This window comes from Meriones unguiculatus, chromosome 12, assembly GCF_030254825.1.
Source record: "Meriones unguiculatus strain TT.TT164.6M chromosome 12, Bangor_MerUng_6.1, whole genome shotgun sequence".
Classification (NCBI taxonomy): domain Eukaryota; kingdom Metazoa; phylum Chordata; class Mammalia; order Rodentia; family Muridae; genus Meriones; species Meriones unguiculatus.
Genome location: NC_083360.1, coordinates 73,819,407 through 73,841,247, shown reverse-complemented (window position 1 = coordinate 73,841,247; position 21,841 = coordinate 73,819,407). Strand labels below are relative to the sequence as shown.

At 40.8% G+C, this 21,841-nt stretch overlaps 1 protein-coding gene across 2 annotated transcripts in view; it reads right to left on the bottom strand.

Annotated features, from left to right (window-relative positions):
* Tek (TEK receptor tyrosine kinase) overlaps positions 1-21,841 on the bottom strand; it is a 114,732-nt gene that overhangs the window by 18,335 nt on the left and 74,556 nt on the right. The window contains exons 12-18 of one of the 2 annotated variants that reach the window (XM_060365875.1): positions 21,340-21,627; positions 10,435-10,734; positions 8,574-8,728; positions 6,977-7,187; positions 4,846-4,956; positions 583-773; positions 20-133 (exon numbers count right to left, since the gene is read on the bottom strand). In XM_060365875.1, the coding sequence (XP_060221858.1) occupies positions 20-133; positions 583-773; positions 4,846-4,956; positions 6,977-7,187; positions 8,574-8,728; positions 10,435-10,734; positions 21,340-21,627 (1,370 nt within the window). The remainder of the gene's footprint in view (positions 1-19; positions 134-582; positions 774-4,845; positions 4,957-6,976; positions 7,188-8,573; positions 8,729-10,434; positions 10,735-21,339; positions 21,628-21,841) is intronic. The other variant, XM_060365876.1, reaches the window with a different exon arrangement.

The following is a 21,841-nucleotide window of genomic DNA, read 5'->3' as shown; positions in this document are numbered from 1 at the left end:
CTCTGTGTTCAGAACTTACCATTGTCTTTTTCACATACACCTCTTGACCTCGTGACAATCCGAAATCTGCTATTTTGGCTATGTAGTTTTCGCCAACTAAAATGTTTCTGGCAGCCAGGTCCCTGTGGATAAACTAAAATTTCAAAGACTCATTTATCTTCATCAGAATGCTTGTTTGAGAACACAAAAGAAAAGACACCGTGAAAAGACTTTCAGAATCCAGGTTCCTTGAAGCCCCTCGCCACAGATCTCAGATGGTTGATCCTGTCGCGTGGCTCTCACATCTTGGAAGAATCATTCTATGGGTGAGGGGAGATACCAGACTGGCCGTGGCAACGGGGAGCCACTGCTAAACGTGGGCACCTCACCGAGCACGTGTTTTTAAATCCCGTAGGGAAATGGTACTGTCCGTATTGGGAATTGAATTCTTTCTACATAGATGGAACAGTATCACTCTCTTAATGAAGACAGTCTGAGAGGGAACCAGAGAAGAAAGGATAGTAGAGAACTATCAATACACATTCGAGCCCTTTAGAAGGGGCTCCGTGGAAACTTTTCCAGAGCGAGGTTCTCAGAACAAACCTGTTTTTGGCTCAAGTAGTCCATCCCCCGGGCCACGTCTGCAGCAAAATGGAGAAGCTGCTGGGAGGACAGTGTGGAGGCCGTGCTGTTGGCGATGGCAAAAGCAGGGTCTGTCTCCAGCACTCTGCTCTTCCGCAGGAAGTCCAGCAGGTTTCCATGTGGGGCATACTCGATAGCTAGGTACAAGTAGCCTGCGGGGAAGGAAGGAAAAAGAGAGTCATCCTATCCTGGCTGAACAGCTGTGGAATCTCCAACGTGTGCTATGGCGTTGGGGACTGGCTTACAAACTCTGTTCTGATCAGAAGAGACACATCTAGCAATAACGCTAGGACAAGAGGGAGATGAGGGATACTGACCCGCAGCTGTCTAGGGAAAACAGCCCTGAACTCACAGTCTGTCTTTCCCACTGCTCTGTAGCTACCAAATGTGAGCTCATGTGCTATTCCTGAAATGCTTCCATCAACTCCATAATACTAGGGCAAGAAGCTCAAAGCATCCTTCTCCCTGGGATCTTCATCAGAGTCCCTTTAACTTCATTCAATATTCATCAGGCAGCTAACATAGGCCAGGAACATCACTCTGACCTGTATCTCCAGCAACCGTAGACCAATGGCTAAACACCCAGGGAGGAAGGATCCACAGCACTAAATTTCTCCTCTGCCTTCTCTTCTCCCTTCAACTGCCTAGCAGGGATCTAGTTAAAATTATATTTTGCTTAAAGACATAAGAAAACTTGAATTTTAGGAGAGTAAAATAAAGCAATAGAGTTCCTAGAGAAAATCTGTCTCCTTGTCTTGGTTTTATCTTAAATTATTTTCCTTGTTGTTAAAAAACAGTGAAAAGAATTGTGTTGAAATTTTGATGGGGATTTTGATAGCAATGCAGATGCATTGAATCTATAGATAGTCATTTTTACTATGTTAATCCTACTGATCTATAAGCATGGGAAAATCTTTCTATCTTCTGATATCTTCTTCAATTTCTTTCTTCAAAGACTTGAGGTTTTATCATACAATTCTTTCACTTGCTTAGAGTTATACCAAAATATTTCATATTATTTGCAGCTGTTGTGAAGGTTGTTGTTTCCCTGATTTCTTTCTTGGCCCATTTGTCATTTGTGTATATGGGGACCACTGACTTTTTGAGTTAATCGTGTATCTACCCACTGCACTAAAGGTGTTTATCAGCTGTAGGAGTTCTCTAGTAGAATTTTGGGAGTCACTTATGTACACTGTCATATCATCTACAAATAAAGATGCTTTGACTTCTTCCTTTCTAATTTGTATCCCCTTGATCTTCAGTTGTCTTACTGCAATAGTGAGAACTTCAATTACTATATTGAATACATATGAAAAGTAGATATCCTATCTCTCCTGTTCCTGATTTTGGTTGGAATTTCTTTGGAGGGCTCACAGGGGGACACATGAATATCCATGGATAGGGGATATAGAATATATTTTGTGGGTGGACGAGGGGCAGGTGGAGATGGGAACAAGGGGGTTCAGGTGGGCTGGAAGAGGAAATGAAAGAGAGCATACTGGGCAAGACAACTGGAATTGGGAGAAATTGGGAGGATTGGGAGGAAGGTAGAAATCTAGTGTAGCATAAATTCCCTAGAGTCTGTGAGAGTCCCCCTAGTGAAGTCTACTAGCAATGGGGAAGATGGAGCCTGAACCAGCCATATTCTATAACCAGACAAGTCTCCCAGCAGTAGGACATGGACATCAACCCATCCACAAAACCTCTGACCCACAATCTGTCCTGCCTGCACTATGTGCTGAGATAATGGTGCTGCAAAACTTGTGGGAGTGGTCAACCAATGACTGGTCCAGCTTGAAGCCTCTGCCATGAGAGGGAGCCCATGCCTGACACTACCTGGATGGCCAGGAAATAAAGGTCAGACAGCCCAGAGACCCAGGATAAAACCAAAAACCACTGGCCTAAACAAACAAACAAACAAACACACCTCAATAATATTCTGCAATACTCAATAATATTCTGCTATACTCATAGATTGGTGCCTATCCCAGCTGTCATCAGAGAGGCATCATTCAGCAACCGATGGGAGCAAATGCAGAGACCCACAACAAAACACTAGGCAGAGCCAGGGGAACCCCATAGAAAAGGAGAAGGAAGAATTCTAGAAACACTAGAAACTACTAGAACATGACCACAGAATCAACTAACCTGGGATCAAAGGAGCTCACATAAACTGAACTGGCAATCACAGACCCAGTATGGGTCTGAGCTAGGTCCTCTGCGTATAGGTTTTGGTTGTGTGACTTGGTGTTCTCACGGGACTTCCAACAGCGGAAGCAGGTGTGTATCTTTGACTCTTTTCTGTGTTCTTGGGACCCTTATCCTCCTACGGGGTTGCCTTGTCCATCCTTAATGTAAGGGTTTGTCCTAGTCTTATTATAAGCTATGCCATGTTTAGTTGATATCTTTGGGAGGCCTGGTTTTTTGTTTTTGTTTTTGTTTTTGTTTTTTCTAAGGTAAAACAGAGGGGTAGATCTGGGGAAGAGGGAACGTGGGAAGAGTAGGAGAAGTGGAAGGAGGGGAAACTTCAATAGGGAAGTAATGTATAGAGAAGAATAAGAAGGAAAAAGAAAAATGTCCTCCAAAAATAGTAAAAATGAAAAGTGATTTTCTTGTGTGTGTCCAATTTTAAAATGTCGAGTAGACTTGAACTTAAAGAAATTTAAATTTTTACTCTCTCTTGTCTGCCAAGAAAATGAAAGAAAGAAAAATATTCCCATACGAAGTCCGTTATGTCATAAGAAAGATAGATCTAAGTTCTGGCATGAGTGTGCTTTCTTGCTTTCTCAAGATGCAAGCAGTTATTTGATAATATGATTTTTTTTTAAAAATTAAGACACATCTTCAGTCACTGTCTGACTTTTTAAAAATCTTACATATATTGTGCATGCTTGAGTGTATGTATGTATACCACACATGCGTAGGTATCCATGCAGATCAGCAGAGGGCATCAGCATCCCTCTGGAGCTGGAGTTACACCCTTGTTGTGGTTGTGAGCTGCCATGGGGGCGTGGCAACCAAACCCATCTCTTGTGCAAGAACAGCTGGGGCTGAAACATTACTCCAGCTCTAGGCTTTTTCTTTTTTCTTTTCTTTCTTTCTTTTTTTTTTTTTTAATGTACTGCTGTTCCACACCAATTATTATTTCCAGGAAATAACTCAAAGACAAATGTCATTACTTCACTATTTAATCTCAGGGACATGATCTGGCTTTCGGAATTACACCCGCATTGGATCACAGGATGATATATCACTTAAAACACCCATATTTTTAGCTTAATAAATCGAGGAAATAGAAGTCATCTCTTTTCCATTGTTGATTTTTTTTTCTGAGAAAGTCAACAAAAGGTTGTCAAGTTTATAAATAAGTACAGCCTGGAGCTTTTCTGCTTTACGGAAGCAAACTTTTCCATGAGGAATTTTGTTGCGACGTAGACGAAGAACTACAAATCAATGAGGCATGAGTGTAGAAGTAAATTCATAATGTACTTTTTTTTTTCTGTAACCTCTTTCACAGCTCATTGCACACATGACATAGCAGGCATTTAAATCAAATTTGAATTCTTGGGTTTAAAATTATTGGAACTCAGAACAGTTGTAAAGCTACAATGTAACTGAAATGAAAAACGCTTTGGCTAAAACTAGAACTGTCATACATGAACTTAATGTCATTATTTAACCTAAGCATTATTAGTGCTTTCACATCACAGCGCATCACTGGTGTTCATGCCTTCAAAATGCAGAACACCAGTCCCTTGGTCTAGGAAGAGTGTATTGTATCCTAGGTTAACCTGGGCTACAGAGTGAGTTCCTTGCCAACCTGGGCTATGGTGAGACCCTGACTCAAAGCAAAAATTTCAATTCGGAGGAGCCGATACATTCTGAGCCGATACATTCTGCTTTTTGTAATGGTAAGTGGCTTGCTGCACATCTATAGTAATGATACGATGTTTCCTTAACCCCTTGGCTAGTAAGGATAAGAAGCCACGGGAACCTAAACCATTAATACCTAAACCACCTCAGATACCCAATTTGGCCTGAGCACCTCCCTCCACAAAGATGATAAACTTCAGCTGAGCCAATAAATGGGACTACATAGATACTCAGATTGAAACTTTAGCCTTAAAGTAAGCAATGGTCTCAAGATTACTATCTTTCCTCCTTTTGTTAAGGAATGTTCCTGGTTTATCTTTTCAACTCTGCTTGGGGGAGGGTGCTTGTTACCTCGGTGTTCACATGCTCCTAGGAGATTGATGATGTTTGGGTGGTGTCCAAGTTTACAAAGAACCTCCAGTTCTCCTGCGAAGTCCCTGTGATCATCTTTGGAGGCATATTCTGGGAAAGAAAAAAAAAAAAAAAAACAGCCAAGAGTTGTAATGTTTCTTCATTACACCTTTCCAAAAAGAACTGTGCTGTCTTCGCCCCCAGGACTGCCGGTGCATTTAGCCACCATCAAGTTTGGGAAACTCTACCCGCTAAAAGCGGGGTTTCCCAGCCTCCCCACAGATAACTGCTGAGTGTTATCGGGGGCTGCTTTAAGTATTGGAGGTTGTTCAATGACACCCCGGCCTTTACTTGCCTTTACTTACCAGCAATCCAACCACAAACATATCCACAAACCAACACACGCCCCCTCCCTCCTAAGCAAAATCACTCCTGGATGAGAACTACTGCTCTCCCATGGACGTTTGCTATGAGTCAGGAAACTGCAGTTGTCCTAGCTTCCTGCCCTGTCTCTCTCTCGCTCGCTCTCTTTTTTTTATTAAATTTTTTTATATTAGTTACTGTTTATTCACTTTGTATCCCAGCTGTAGCCCCCTCCCTCATTCCCTCGAAATCCCACCCTTCCTCCCTTATCTCCACCCTGCCCCTCTTTAAGTCCACTGGTAGGGGAGGTCCTCTTCCCCTTCCATGTGACCCTAGCTCATCAGTTATCTTCAGGACTGGCTGCAAAGTCCTCCTCTGTGGCCTAGCAAGGCTGCTCCTCCCTGGGGGCAGGGGTTCTAGGTTATATCCATGCATCTGCCCTGTCTCTTCAGTGGCACTTTGATGAAAAGAACCATCAGGTTAGACTTGAGAGAAGACTTTTGACTGGCTCTCAAACTGGCCAGCGTTGAGCGACACAAAGAGTGCAGCTGTTGGTTTTTGAAAAGGAGCAAGATTGGGGAGGGGTGCTGGTGGCTCTGTGTTTACTAGGACGGGCTCAGAGAGTGTACCAACTCATCATGTGGGTTAGGGGCATCTGTCACGTGGACTGATTGGAAATAGGTCCAGGGCCTTCACTGTAGCTTTGGTCCTAAGTGTCAGTGCCTCTGTTTTTTTTTTTTTTTAACTTAGTGTAACAGTCAGTGAACCATCCTAAAAGTTATTACTCCAACTTTGAAAATTTTCTGCCATGGCATACAGTTAAACTGCTTTACTTTTTCATAGGCTATGAAATGAAAAACTGGGTTCAGGCAAGATCCCGACAGAAGCTGATTTCATGGGTTCATGCTCCAATTTTACGATTTTAGTGTTCCCTAGATACCCTGTGGCAAAAGCAGATGGTGATTAAGCAAGTTTTTGTTTGTTTGTGTTTATTTTTTAAAATATCACTCTTTATGGCTATGGCCTGGAGATAGGAGGATTGCCCTGAGTTTTAGGTTACTTACACAGTAAGGTCCAGGTCAATCTGAGATACACAGTGAAAGTTTGTCTCAAAGCAAAATAAGGAAAAACAAACAAGAAAGACACATGAACAAAGAGAAACTATATGTAAGCTTAGATAATATTTTGATTTAATTCCTAGTGTTATACTCCTACTATGGCGTGAAAAAGATTTAAAGTCAGTTCTCACTGAGGTTCAGTAGTGCCATCAAAAAACACAAAAACCTACAAAATCAGTTATAAATGAAAACATAGATGCAAATTTTTTGACCTTGACCAGACTTACTAAATCAGAAACTGGGAATGCACAAAAATTATGAGATTGGGGGTAGGGGGTGAGGGGAAGAGCATCAGTCTGTTTTTGAAAAAGTCTTGTAGGTAATTCTGATGCAAACTCGATTTCAAGAATGAGCCTTATGAGAATCAATGACACTTCCCCAAACGAGCAAGGAGCGTCAGAGCACCAACATTCCCAAATCCCCAGGAACCAACATACTGGTGTCTTGAGTGGCTCCTTTTCCCATGCACATCCTGATGCTATCTACCACAAGCTTAATCTTAAAGGAAACAACACTGTCATCTGCAATAACAGCCATATCTGATACCAGGGCAACTTCTGGTGTGAAGAATGTATGGCCACAAAGGGAAGCTTTCAACAGGAAATGAATGTCTCCCCACCCCAGGGAAAGGCTGTCTTCCAGCCACTGACCTTTCATCCTCTTGATGGCAGCATCCATCCGTAAGCCATCCTTCTTGATGCGTGCTTTCAGAACCTGGCCAAAATTGCCCTCTCCGATCACATCTTGAAACTTGATGTCATTCCAGTCGAGCACGGGGTAAATTGTGGGATCCGGATTGTTTTTGGCCTTCCTGTTTAGGGCGAGAGTTCCTGAGTTGAACTGTACAGCTGGCTCTTCTCTCTGGAAAAAAAAAATTCATTTTTGTGTCAAGACATTTGTCAGCCTAAGGTGCATACTATCTTCTGCTTTGTATCTACACAGGTGAAAGATAAATCACGTAACTAATTCTAGAATGGGAATACAAATAGGGTTCATCTTACAATCCCACACCGATGAGACTGTTGCCTATAGAGCTGCATGGGCCAAGGTTTATCCATGAGCGATGCCTGCAAAGCTGAGCAGAGAGAGATGATGGCCTGAGTGGCACACAAGCTTCCCACTCTGCTCTGCAGGGCTCGGTTTGTAGTTCTAGCTGGAGCAACTCACGCCTGTTTCGGGGTGTACTTCAGGAAGGCCTTTCCTAACAACTTCATGGGCCCTGTCTGTCCTTGCTCCCATGTCCTCTCATCCTAAAGTTTCAATTCTCTCGAGCCTATGCTAGCCCAGCACAAATGGTGCTTGCAGCAAAACCCAGTACAGCTCTTGTTCTGAATTCAAGTGGCAGCTAGCGATACCGCGGCAAGCTTCAAAGTCCCAACTCCCCTGCTGATCCTTCCTTTCCAGTAACAGCCAGACTTGAACAGCTCAAGCATGGCATGAGACCATGAGCCTCCTTTGTCTTCCATGGAAGAGAATCTTAGGGACTCAGACACATGAGTTAGACTTCATCAGAAGCACGGCATTGTGTTCAGCATTTGACACACACAATCAACAACACTGAGCGCAAATTTATTCTGCAGAGATTGAAGCTATCAGCTTCAGAAACGCCTGGGTTTTAGTATTTCAAGAGGACTGCTGGGCAAGTTCAATCTCATAGACCTTGGCTACTAGTTAACCTAGATTAAAGAACAAGACAGGGCCATGTGCCTCAAATTCCGACCACAGATTCTTCATAGGAAAAGAAGTGCAAATATTCATTACTCTGACACATAGGAGGGGTTGTGGGATTGAGAGAAATATGAGAAAAAGCAAGTGGGAACTATGAATGGGAAAAATGTGTGGAAAATCATTTAATGACACACATAATTAGGAAATGAACTGTTACGTTGAGGTCTGGTTATCCTCGTGTTCTTCTTTATGCAAAAAATGTGTAATCCATTCTACTGGAATATTCTTTCAGGCAACTGAATTCTCACATTTTTTGGAGGAATCCTGTTTCAGACTTATCCTTCTGAATACTTACTAAATGTATCCTTTTCACTTGCAAAACTCATCTGCTTTGGATAAGATCATTCATAGTCATGCTATTTGCCTCCCTTTGTATGATGAAAGCCAAAAAAAAAAAAAAGAAAAGAAAAGAAAAGAAACTTGACTAAAGGGATTGTTTACTGCTCCACACCTTTAAAGCAAAGGGTCTCCTTATACGTCGGCCTATGCTCGTTAGTTAGTATAAAGATGAGATACTACCACGTTCTGGAAGGCCTGAGCCATTCTCCTTTGGACATTTGCTCTCTTCAGTTGCAACATAATCAGGAACACCAACAGCACTGTGAGGCAGGTCATTCCAGCCGACCCCAGGATGGCTATAAGCAGCATCTTCCCCCCTCCGAAGTCTGCAGAGGCTGTGCAGGGAAACAGAGGTGGAGCAAAGGAGTTAGGTCAGGTAGATAATGGGCCAAGACCGTCTGTTGGGAAAGAGGCAGTGTAAGGGGAATATGACCTCCAGCTTCCTATGGCTGTGGACCACTCAGTGATTTCTAAACTCAATAGAAAGGAGCCTAACTTACAGGGTTGTTATGAGATCTCTGGGATTTACAAATATGCCTCCAAAATGGCTACGTTGATGTCATTTGTTCAACTTTGCTTCCGAGTAGGGGTGTGTGTAGATGAACACTATTTAGTAATAAAATAACTAGTTGTTTAACTTTTAATAATTTGTAGCTCAGTTTCTCTAGAAATACATTAATGTTCTGATGCCAAAAAAGACAGCCCATAAAATATGCTGTCTTGTTCTGTACTTTCTTTTATTTTAAAGAGTGTATGAAAAAAAATCTAGTGATTATTGATGGCAGAAATTAGGAAGAATGAGAAAGAAAAAGTACAGCATTACATTTACATTACAAATAATCCACTTATGACTGTTTTAAATCCTTCTCCATCTTTCCTTTAAATTCCAGTGAGATTAAGCTCAGCATACTTTAATTTATCACAACACAGATTATGATCCCACTTCTTAAACGTGATCAATACGTACGTATTGATCAAGAAGGGGGTTGTTTTGCAGTTTCTTGGTTTAAAATTTTTACACTGCATTTTTATACATAGTTTGTATTTAGAGTCTGTGTACAGTATGTATAAAGATGAGGCACTGATAAAGACTGTGATCTAAGAACTACAATTTTCATCCATAACGTGGCAGATACATCATCCCCTTGGATGTTTCAAAAATATCCCAGAATCCTCAGTGAATATGCAGCTCCTTTTATTGTATTTTAAAACCACATATGACCCTGACCACATAACCAAAAACCATAATACTGTCTGTAAAAGTAAACCCTAGTCTAAATTAAGACTGCACAATTGCCTTTCCCTCTGACATATCTGATTTGTTCCTGTGCAGGTATAAGTCACTGAAGTATATCACGTGGCACCATTTGCACAGACACAAAGTCTATTCTTACGTTGTAGCTACATCAGTGCTGGGCCCGCAGAGCATACACTTGAAAGCAGTGGGCATAGGGCACTTGGCACCTTGGGAGGATTTCAAGCCATCTCAGAAAGCTGCAGTCCAAATGGTTAAGTTTAGTTAGCTTTCATGTGGCACTGACAAGCATCTTAGATTTAGATTAGACAAGAAAGGTAGAAGAAAATTCAGAATAAATGGCATTGAAATTTAAAAAGAGTCACTGAAAATCAAAGAAGATTCATCTTAAGAAAAAAATGACACAGCACCACCGCTGCCAGCACACACACACACACACACACACACATACAAAAACAGACAGAGACAGAGAGACAGAGAAATAGCCACATAGCCTGCTTCCCATAAGTAAGTTACACATACCTCTTTCTTCACAAAATTGAAATTCATTTTATTCACATTTTTCCTAGACTATTGAATAAGATGTGCTTTGAGGTTAATTCTAAGGTTTAATGATAAAAAATATGGATCAGTAGAGATTTTTTTTTTGTTTTAAAGATTTATATAGTGATAAAGCTTATTAAGACAAATGAATGATGGCTCATGGAAGACATACGGAGCAAATACCTCAAGGCTTTTCTGAGGCTGCTCAAAACTACTCTATGGAAATACCTGTCCACTACCAACCTTGGGATTGCGGAAGTGTCATCAGTTCATAAGGAAAGGCTGGGTTGCTTGAGCCTATGTTGTTCTCAGCAAAAATATCCACCTGATACATAGTCTCTGGCTCTAAGCCCTTGAGTTGGTACTGAGTGAGAGTGGGGTTCTTGATCTTTACATCAATGTGCTGGTCTTCGTTTTTGCCCCGAACCTTATACCGGATGATAACGGAAGATATCGAATAGCCATCCACTATTGTCCAAGAAACCATGGCTGTGGAGTCAGTGATGTTGGAGATCTTGATGTTTTCTGGTTGAGGAGGAAGAACTAGAAATTAAAAAAACAAACAAACAAAAAGAATTCAATTAAGACCTGCTGCTGCCGATGTGGAGACCCATAACCAAACCTTCGGCAGAGTGTAGGGAAGCATATGAAGGAAGGAGGAATTAGTATATCCTAGAGGGGACGGGGAGCCCCACGAGGTCCAAATATATCTGAGCACAGGGGTCTTCTATGAGACTGTTTATCCAGCCAAGGACCACGCATGGATATAACCTACAACCCCTGCTCAGACATAGCCCATGGTAGCTCAGTATCCAAGTGGGTTCCCTAGTAAGGGGGACAGGAATTGTTTCTGACATGAACTCATGAGCTTCCCCTCCCCCCCTGAGGGAGGAGCAGCCTTGCTAGGCCACAGATAAGGACATTGCTTCCATCCTGAAGATACCTGATAAGCTAGGGCCAGATGGAAGGAGAGGAGGACAACCCCTCTCAGTGGACTCAAAAGGGGGCAGGGAGGAGATGAGGAAGGGAGGGGAGGACTGGGAGAGGAAGAGGGAGAGGGCTACAGCTAGGATACAAGTAAATGTATAAAAGTATTTAAAAATTTAAAAAAATATTAAAAAAAAAAAGAAAGAAAAAAAAAAAAGAAGAAGAAGAAGACCTGCTGCCACCATTTAGATTACTGTGGTTTTTGCCAGGGGGCTCTTGTCAACTTATTCATCACCATTCATTAACATGGAGAGAAACAGTATTTCCTCACACTCTGACTCCAGTCCACTGGCAGCGGTACTGTGACTCTTGTAGATGTGAGAGACTGGCCCAGAGGGAAGAATACAAAACACATATCACATGTAAGGCTTAAGGGATTCTGTTGCTTCACAAACCTGTCTACAATGTTCTTGATGCTGCATGGAATGAAAAGACTCTACAGGGGCCTGGGGGAGAGCCAACATTCACATGGTCCTTCAGCATGTCATGTGTTATTCCATGTTTTAACTTGTTTCCTCTTCCTTACTCTCAGTAGTGAGACCCAGAGAGATTTTGGTTTTGGTCAAGGTCACACCACTGTTTAGGCAGAAGACGCAGGATTTAATTCTGGTAGTCTGGCTGCAGAGCCCATTGTCTTAGCTATGGTTCCATGTGGTTACCTTTGCCCCAAACACATTTCATTGATATCAGGCATGCTAGTGTATGTGTAAGAGAATGTGCTGAGCCCTTACAGACAAGACTCCAGAGATTTGAGGAAAGTTAGACCACATTCCGTTCAGGGACACAGGCAGGGTGACAAAGATGTGTTCTGAGGTTCCCAGGACAGAATCATCCTTGCGGTCTTCCTGAGACTCTCTTGATCACAACCACAGTGGGATTTTAAGATCAGTAAAGCTGTAACTGGCTGACATCGTCATCAGGTGACGGCAGCACGGGAGAAGCATATGAAGATGGACAGAGGGAATGCAGTGTTTTATGCAGTCCGGGACACAGTACATGCTCACTAGCTTCTTTCAGAAGAACTACATGTGGGCTTCACTTCTAGACACGTTCCCCGGACATGAAATGAAAGCTTTCAACCCTGTGCACATGGGAAGCGTAAGAAAAAAAAACATTACAATCTTTGGTGTGGTAGCTAAAATAAATAAATAAATAAATTTTAAAAGAAATTGATAAATGCATGGTAAAGACTCCTGAGTAAAACAGTGGATTGGAAGCTGCCTCTGTGTGGTGTGGTGATGAAAAGAGTCAGGATAAAAGAGAAAATGTGATTCCAAGCTTTCTTCTTTTAAAGTCTTCTTGTAAATCTTTTGTACATTCTTCTGATTTTATTTATATAGTTTTCATTATTTTTTATCACTTATTACAGTTTATTCAATTTGTATCCTGGCTGTGACCCCCTCCCTCATCTCCTCCCAATCCCACCCTCCTTCTCTCTTCTCCCCCTGTGCTTCTCCCCTAGTAGGGGAGAAGACAAGGAACAGGACAGGAGGCTACCACGGAGAGGCTCTGAAAGACTCTTTGATTGAAGTATTGAAGTAGAGGCTGAGACTCATAGCCAAACTTTGGGCAGAATGCATGGAATTTTATGAAAGAAGGGGGAGACAGAAAGATCTGGAGGGAACAGGAGCTCCACAAGGAGACCAACAGAGCTAAAACCAAAACCAAACCAATTAAACAACCAAACAAACAAAAAACTGAGGCCTGGGGCCCTGAAGAGAATGATATTTCCAACCAAAGACAATGCATGGAGAGGACCTAAAATTCCTGCTCAGATGTAGCCAATAGACTCAGTCTCCAAGTGGGTTCCCTAGTAAGGGGAGCAAGGGCTTTCTATGGCATGAACTCAATGGCAGGCTTTCTGATCACCTTCTCTTGGGAGGTGCAGCCTTGCCAGGCCACAGAGGAAGATGATGCAGCCAGCCCTGATGAGACCTGATAGGCTAGGGTCAGATAGAAGGGGAGGGGGAGGAGGACCTCCCCTATGAGTGGACTATAGTTTTCATTATTAAGCAAACTCTTCTTTCATTTTCCTTTTTCTCCTTGTGCCCCCTTATTTGACTACGCTTTTAGTAATATTTGACTTTATCTGATTCTTAAGGGCTTGTATGCTTTCATTATTGTTTCCTTTCTTACATTTATCTAATTTGTTTATCAAGTTTTCATTATTGAGAAAATTTTCAACTAAAAGTACGTGTACATGTATTTGTGCATGTGTACATGTGTACTCATGTGTGTGTGGAGGCCAGAGCTTGACATCTGGTGTCTTCCTTAGTCACCCTGTACCTTCAATTTTGAGATGGAGTCACTAACCAGTGAAATCACAGGATCCTCCTCTCTCTGCCTCCCTAGCGTGGGGATTACAGCTCCAACCCAGCTCGCCCAGCTCTTATGGGATGCCAGATCTCTGAACTCACATTTAAAAAAAAAAGCATATATCAAATGTTCTATCTCTTCCACCCCTAAAAATTTATATGTCTTATTCTTTCCATGTCTCCATCATAATGGCCTTTTCTATTTTCTTTGTCCTTCATTTATTTAACTCTGCTTCTCTACTTTTTCTTTTCATTGAGCTCTTCCTTTATATCGTTAACTCACTATTTCTAATTTACACTAAATAATTTTTACTACATAACACATTCTTAGTGATTTTTGCCGTTTTCTGCCCTGTGGTAACTGGCAGTCTATTAGATGGTGTGTGGGTGGGTTTCAGCTCTTCTGAGGTGTATTTAAATACCCTGTTCAATTTAGCACTATTGCTTTTACAGCAATTGGTTTTCTCCTTTCTGGGAATTACTGCTTACTGAAAGAATCCCAACTATAACCGGAATTGACATCCCAATCAATAGACAAGCACACTATAAAAGGAAAGCACAAGAAACCTGAAAAAGAAAGGCAACAAGAATCCTTCAAAAGAGAATAATGTCCTTACTACTGAATTAAAAAATACTGGAATGAGTAAGGTATTAGATGAAGACTTCAAATTTTATTTGCAAAAATAACCAGTGACCTCAAAGAGGATACAAGCAAAGAGATGAAGTAAGTAGACCAACTCAGAACCAAAAAGTCTCAAAATAGATGAGAAAATCAGCAACAGAGGAGGAAAATTTCAGCAATGTAGTAGAGAAATTCAACAGGAAAATTGAGATGTGGGGGATGGTAGAAGTTAAAAGCTCATTTAATTAGGAAAAGACCCACAATGGGAAGGATTACCAATAGACTAGACCAATCTAAAGAAAAAGTATCAGTGATAGAGAACAAAGTTAAGAAAATACTATATTCAAATATCAACTTTAGGGAAAAAAAAATCAGACTACAGAGATGACATGGAGAGTAAGAGTGTTTGTTACATAATCATAAAGAATTTAGATCCTAGCACTCATATCAAAGGCCAGGTGTGGTTGTGTGCATAAATGTAATGCACAACTGTCGAGAAGCAGAGACATGGGGATCACTGGGGCATGATGGTTGCCAGCCTGACTCCAGTTCAATGAGAGACCCTTTCTTCAAAGAATAATAGAGAATGATGGACCAGAACACTCAGTTTTCATCTTTGGGTTCTGAGCATGTACATAGGCACATGCACCCATTAACGTGTGTGTGTTCATTTGTTCATTCATTAATGTATGCACACACACACACACACACACACACAAATAATGAGCATGACTGTAACATCTCAAACTCCTAAAATATAATCAAAAGTTCACACCTACATAAGCATCCATCAAGTAAAAGAAGCTAAAATTCAAAACCAAAGGCATGGAGAAAACTAATTAACAAAATTTCAGTAGAAATTAGCTCAAATACAGAAAAAAATAAATATCCAAGTACAAGAGGATTTACAACTTCCAATAGACAAGACCAAATAAGAACTTTTTCACAACACATTAAGTTTTGACATGACAAAAGGACAAAAAAGAAACATTAAACATTAAACTAAACATTAAAATGTGTTAGAGAAAAATCTCTAATCCACTTAAAAGAAAAACTCATCAGAATAATATCAGGCCTCTCAACAGAAGCTCTAGAAGAAAAAAACAAAAACAAAAAAAGAACAACAAAATTGCCAACCAGAATTACTATATTCAGCAAAAGCATCTATCAAAATTGACAGAGAAATAAGAACATTTTAGGACAACCACACAGGAGGGCAGTTTGTAACCACCAAGACAATGCTGCAAAAGAACCTTAAATGAATACTATGCATGAAGGAAAAAAGAAGACAGCATCAATTGAGAGCATAGGAAATAAAAAATTTTGGGAGGAAAAGTTGAACTGAAGAGGACTAAGAAGGAATTCATCATATCCAACACTGGAAACCACTGATATGAATAGAGAAGAAAGAAAAGAACAATAACCCAACCAACCAAAAGAACACAAAACAAAGTTACAAGCTTTAGCAAACTTCTCTCAAGGATAAACATAAACACAAATGGCCTTAACTCTCTAACTTAAAAGATGCAAACTGGGAGACAGCCAGCCCCTGACACTATTGATTCTCTGCTATGATTGCACACAGAACCCTAGGAAAGCTGTCCTCTGGGAGGCTCCACCCAGCCGTGGATCAAAAATAGATGCTGAGACTCACAGCCAAACATTGGGCAAAGTGTAGGGAGTCTTGCGGAAAAGTAGGAGGAAGGATGGAAGGACCTGAAGGTGCCAGGAGCTCCGCAAGAAGACCAAGAGAGCCAACTCACCAGGACACAGAGGGGCTTGCGGAGACTGAAGCTCTCCCCATGCATACACTGGACCTACACAAATGTAGCAGATAGGCAGCTTAGGCTTCATATGGGATCCCCAGTAAGGAAAGTGGGGGCTGTCTCTGATATCGACTCTGTTGCCTGCTCTTTGATCACTCTCCCCTGGGGGGGCTGCCTCACCAGACCACAGCGTAAGAGGATACACTCAGTTTCATGTGACTTAATGAGCTGGGATGGGTGGATGGGTGGAGCACTCTCCTTATCTGAGGAATATGGGATTGGGGTAGGGGAAGAGGGAAGGATGGTGGGACTGGGAGGAGAGGAAGGAGGGGGCTATTATTGGGTTGTAAATTTAATTAATTACAATTAAAAAATTATAAAAAATAAAATAAAAGCTGCAGATTTCATTAATGTATTAAAAAAAAAACAAGATCCAACTATCCATTTTCTCCAAGAAACACACATCACTAACAAAGACACAACGGGGTGAAAGAATGGAGGTTAGTTCATCAAGAAAATGAAAGTGAAAGACAAGACAGCATAGATGTCTTGATAACAAAAATTAATCTGAACTGATAAACAATAAACCATTGAAAAGATAAACTGTAAATATATATGCTCTGAATATTGGGGTTTTCCAGTTTCATAGAATAAACACTAATGGATATGAAAGGACAGGTTGGTCTTGACTTTAACCTCACACTCTCATCAATACCATTCAGACTAAACATCAACAAAGAAACTTCAGAGTTTATCTGTTTCATAATGTGCACTTAGCAGACATCTACAGAATACTCCACCCAATAGTTTTAGAAAGTTTTGTAAAATAGACTACATTTAGGCTGTGAAGCAAATCGTTAAAACATAAAAGTACTGAGGCCAGCGCTGGAACTCAGTTGAGTGAGTACTCCCAGTATGCAGACTTAGTAGAAATCACATGCTCATCTCAGAAAAGACATTTGATAAGTTCAAAACCCCTTCATGATAAAAGCCTTGATGAAAGTGGGAATAGAAGAAACACCTCAAAGCCATACACAACGAGCACCTAAGCAGCATTATATTAAATGGGCAACTTTTTTCTTCTAAAATTAGTAGTGAGGCAAGAATATCCATTCCTCCATTCTTAAGTACTTCAAGTCTTTATAAGACAAGGAAAGAGATGTCAATAGGAATGTCAAATCACATTATCCCCACTTGTAGATAGCATGCTCTTCTACTTAGATTCCAAATCGAAACAGATCTGATAAACATTCAAAGAAGTAGCAAGACACAAAATATACATACATGAGGAAGCAAGTTGTGACCTGGGGGTGTAGCTCGGTTGGTAGAGAGCTCACCTAGCATGCATGAAGCCCTGTATTCCATCCCCAGCACTGTATAAACTGGGTGTAATGGTGCCCGCCTGTATTCCAGAACTCAGCTCAGGAGGCGGAGGCAGAAGGATCAGAAGTACAAAGCCATCTTCAGCTTTATAGAAAGCACAAGGCCAACCTGTAATAGATGAAACTGTCTCAAACCAACAACAAAATTCATTATTTCCTATATACCAATACTGAGCTCATCAAGAAAGAAAAATCCCACTCACGGTAGCTTCACATAAATAACCTAGGACAAAACAAGAGGTGAAGGACCTCTACATTGAAAATTTAAAAACACCAGAGAAAAAGTTGAAGACACCACAAAATCAAAAGATCTCCCATGCTCATAGATTGGCAGTGTGAAAATGGCTATATTACCCAAAAACAGTCTATAGACACAACACAACCCTTATTAAAAAAAAAGTCTAATAACATTGATTATAGAACTTAAGTTAATATGGAAACGTAAAAAATCCCACATAGCCATGAACTATAATAATGGAAATAGCATGGTACTGGCAATAAAAACAACTACCTAATTTTAACAAAATTATAAAATACATGCTGGGGAAAAGAGAGCTTCTCCAGCAAATGATGCTAAGAAAACTAGATATCCAGATACAGAAATATGAAGCTAAATTCCTATGTCTCACCCTGTGCAAAAATCAATTCAAAAATGAAGTAAGGACCATGAGAGGCCTGAAACTCTCAAACTGCTAGAGAAAAACAGGGGGAAACTTCAAGGTATAAACACGGGCAAGAGTTTTCTTAAAAGGACCCTGATACCATAGAAAACCAGCCCAAAAACTGACAAGAAGGATTGCATGACATTTGAAAGCTGCCGCACAGTAAAGGAAATAATCGGCAGGATGAAGACGTGGCTTAAGAAATGGGAGAAAATCTTTTCCAGTTACGCATCTGACGGTTGATCGATGTCCACATCTGTAAAGAATTCAAAATATTAACTATCTGAAAACAAAAAACAAAAAACACCTCCAAATACCTGATGAGGAAGTAGGCTAATGAAATGAGCAGGAAACCTCAAATACCCACTTGGTAAGGAGGTTAATGGAACGAGCAGGCACTTTCCAAAAGAATAAATTCACATGGCCAGTGAATATTTGAGAATGTATTCGGCGTCCTTAGCCATCGGTGAAATGCAGATTAAAGCTGTGTGGAGATTGAACCTCACCTGGGGTAGCAGAATGGCTGCCAGCAAGAAAGCAAATGACAAGTTGTTCTTTTTGGGATATGGAGAAAGGGTAACTTCTCTCCCGGGGCTGGAGCACAAACCTGGACAGCCACTGTAAAAATCGGCATGGTGGTTTCAAAGCAGAATCTCAATTAGAACTATCATCTAAGCTGGGCGTGGTCACTTGTACTCAGGAGGCTGGGACAAGAGGATCACCACATGGTTTTAGGACAAACGGGGCCAACTAGTGGTTCCAAGTCAGTCTGGGGTCCAGAGTGGCCCTCTGCCACACACAAAAGCAAAACGATAAAGAAAGAGAAGGGGAACAATAACTACAGCCACGTCAGTCCTGGCAAGGCACGAACCTGCACACCAGGCTATTGCTTCAGTAGTCGCAACAGCCTAGACCCATCAGCAGAGGAATGGGCAAAGAAACGTAGTAGTCAGTAAAGAAGGATGAAACTGTGGCACTTTTAGGAAAGTGGATGGTCCAAATGAGATCAGACAGACAAATGCTTCCTGTTTTCACTCATGTGTAGTATCCAGATTTAAATATGAATATATGTATTCATATGTATGCATACATATATGACACGAAAAGAGAAGGGGAACAGCATGGGAAGGAAAGTAGCAAGGGCAGGTGTGGAGGAGGGGCAGAGTACTGGAGTGCGGGGGACAAATCAAAGCAAGGTACAGTGATACATATGTATTTAAACGTCCTAAGAAAACCCACTGTTTCGTGTGATATCTAGAATAATGCCTATGGGGGTGGATTGATGACTTAATAGTTAAAGGCACCGGCTCCTCTTCCAGAAGTTCTGAGTTCGATCTGCAACCACGTGGCATCTAACAACTGTGGAGCTCCAGCCCAAAGCCAATGCCCTCTTTGATCTCCACGGCACTGCACGCGTGTAGTGGGTAGACATAAATGCAGGCAAATAGACCCAAAACATTTGTGAGAAAGAATTTTATGCAAAAGTTTAAAAGGCACATGTTAGATCCAAATAAATTAAAAGGTGTAAATCGTGTGTACTCAGAAAAGGATGAAGAGATCTCTGTGTGTACATATAAATGCACATACACTTATGACTCCTCGCCTGTATGTACATATGTATTAAAATAAGTGGACAGACACTTAATAAACACAATATTGTCTGGAGAGAGAGGAAAAAGGGAGAATAAAAAACACAGTCACGGGAAACTGTAAAATGTGTGTGTGTGTGTACTTTGTTATTGTTAAAAGCACATATGACAAAGTGTCATACTTCATTCTCCGTGTTAGTCCTTATACTATTTTGTAATTTCTGACTCTTATGCAACTAAATATATCTACAAACAATTCAAATTTAATAATTATTTTAATTATGTTTAAATTATTATGTGAATTATATCATATATATAATTAAACATACAATTTGAATATATTTCACACAATTAAATATATAGTATATATACATATATGCAGATACAAATGTGTGTATGTATACATTACAATATAAATAAACTGGATGTCTTTTGTTTTTTTGTTTTGTTTTATTGTTTTCTTTTCCTTTTTTTTTGTCAACTTGACATAGCTAGATTTATCTGAGAAGAGAGAACCACAGTTGAGAAAACGCTTCCATAAGACTGTAGTATGGAACATTTTTTAAATTACCATTGATTTGGGAAAGCCCAGCTCACCGTGGGGCCACCTCTGTGCCCTTGAGGTGTGTAAGAAAGCAGACTGCAAGCCAGTAAGTAAATACTGTTCCTCCATGGCCTCTGCTTCAGTTCCTGTCTTGAGTTCCCGCCTTGGCTTCCGTCAATAGATTGCAACATGGGTATGTCAGACAAATAAACCCTTTCCTCCCGAGTTGCTTTTGCTCATGGTGTTTTGGCCCCACAAAGGAACTCTGACTGTGGCAATGATGAAAAATCCCTAAACACTGGCAAAACAGTTCAGATTTCCATGAGTCACTGGTGGAAGAAAGTGTTACGGGGGGGGGGGATACAGAGCTGTTTTTCCTAGGCGTTACTGAGCACAGAGAACCAGCCGCAACAGACAGCCTTGACTTTGGGTGGGTGAAGCCCACGTGGAAGATGATATGGCCAAAAGGTATCTAGCTCTAGCTCCCCATTCCATGGCTTCAGGTTGCAAAGACATAGCCCTCATTCTGTAAAACACGTTAGACTCACTGTGCAAAGACAGAAGTTTCAATATTACAAAGAACTCTGGAGTTTTCAAATAACCAATCTAAACACAGAAAAGCTTGGAGTACACAACATTTTTAAAGAAAAGAGGTTCTTACTGCTCTCATAAATATTAACTCTGAAAAGAGTATGTTATGAAGAATTTCCAAAGCAGATTAGTTTGTTTATAAGATTGGGGAAGACTATAGTATCATTAATCAGCATCCATAGATAGATAGATAGACAGATAGATAGATAGATAGATAGATAGATAGATATACACATACATAGATAGGTAGAGATATGATTATATATATATCCATTATATATACATAATGGATATTCCAATGTATATAATGGATATATCCAATGTATATATCTATATATCTATATATACATATATATATACAAACATTGTGTGTATATATATATACATGTATATATATATATATATGTATACACAAAGCCCCGATGAACTTTTTTATTACTACTGATATTCTTGTTACTAATAAATAAGTCCATAGCAAGAATGAACAAATTGTAGCGTGGTCTTGTCCAAATCCCATGAGCCCTTCCAGAATAATACTGTAGGACATTAAGATGATCACATGGACACTAATTAACCTCAGTTCACATGATGAACTGCCCTTGTGTCCTCTAAGGACTCGTGCTAGACATTAAGTTCAAATGGTAGTAGGCAAATGTTGCTGGGTGAGGCGTAGCGACACCGGTTACTCACTGTCACTGAGGGTCCAGGCGATGAGATCTTCACTCCACTCGCCCTGGGCCTTGGTGTTGACTCTAGCTCGGACAATGTACTGCTCCCTGGGGAGTAAGTTGTTCAGGAGCACCGAGGTCAGGTTCCCTGGCACTTTGATGTTCTGCTGATCGCTTTTTGCTTGCATGGACCTCCTCTCAACTTCCACATAAAATTCATCTTCCGAGCTTGTAGATATTGGTTGCCAGGTCAAATTCAGAGCTGTCTGGCTTTTCGGCAGGAGACTGAGGCCTCTTGGAGGAGGGAGTCCTAGAGACACCAGAAGATGGTTATTTTCATATTGGACAGAAGTAATGGCAGCTCCGGAGGGCAGAGGCATGGAAGAGTCTTGGCATTTGGAATAACGTAAAACACCCACAAGCTACCAAAAAGACACCAGCAAGCAGCCATGATACTTCCCCTCCTAACAGATCAGAAAATTCTTTAAAGTATTTTTTACATGCACCTTGCGGAGTTTTAATCT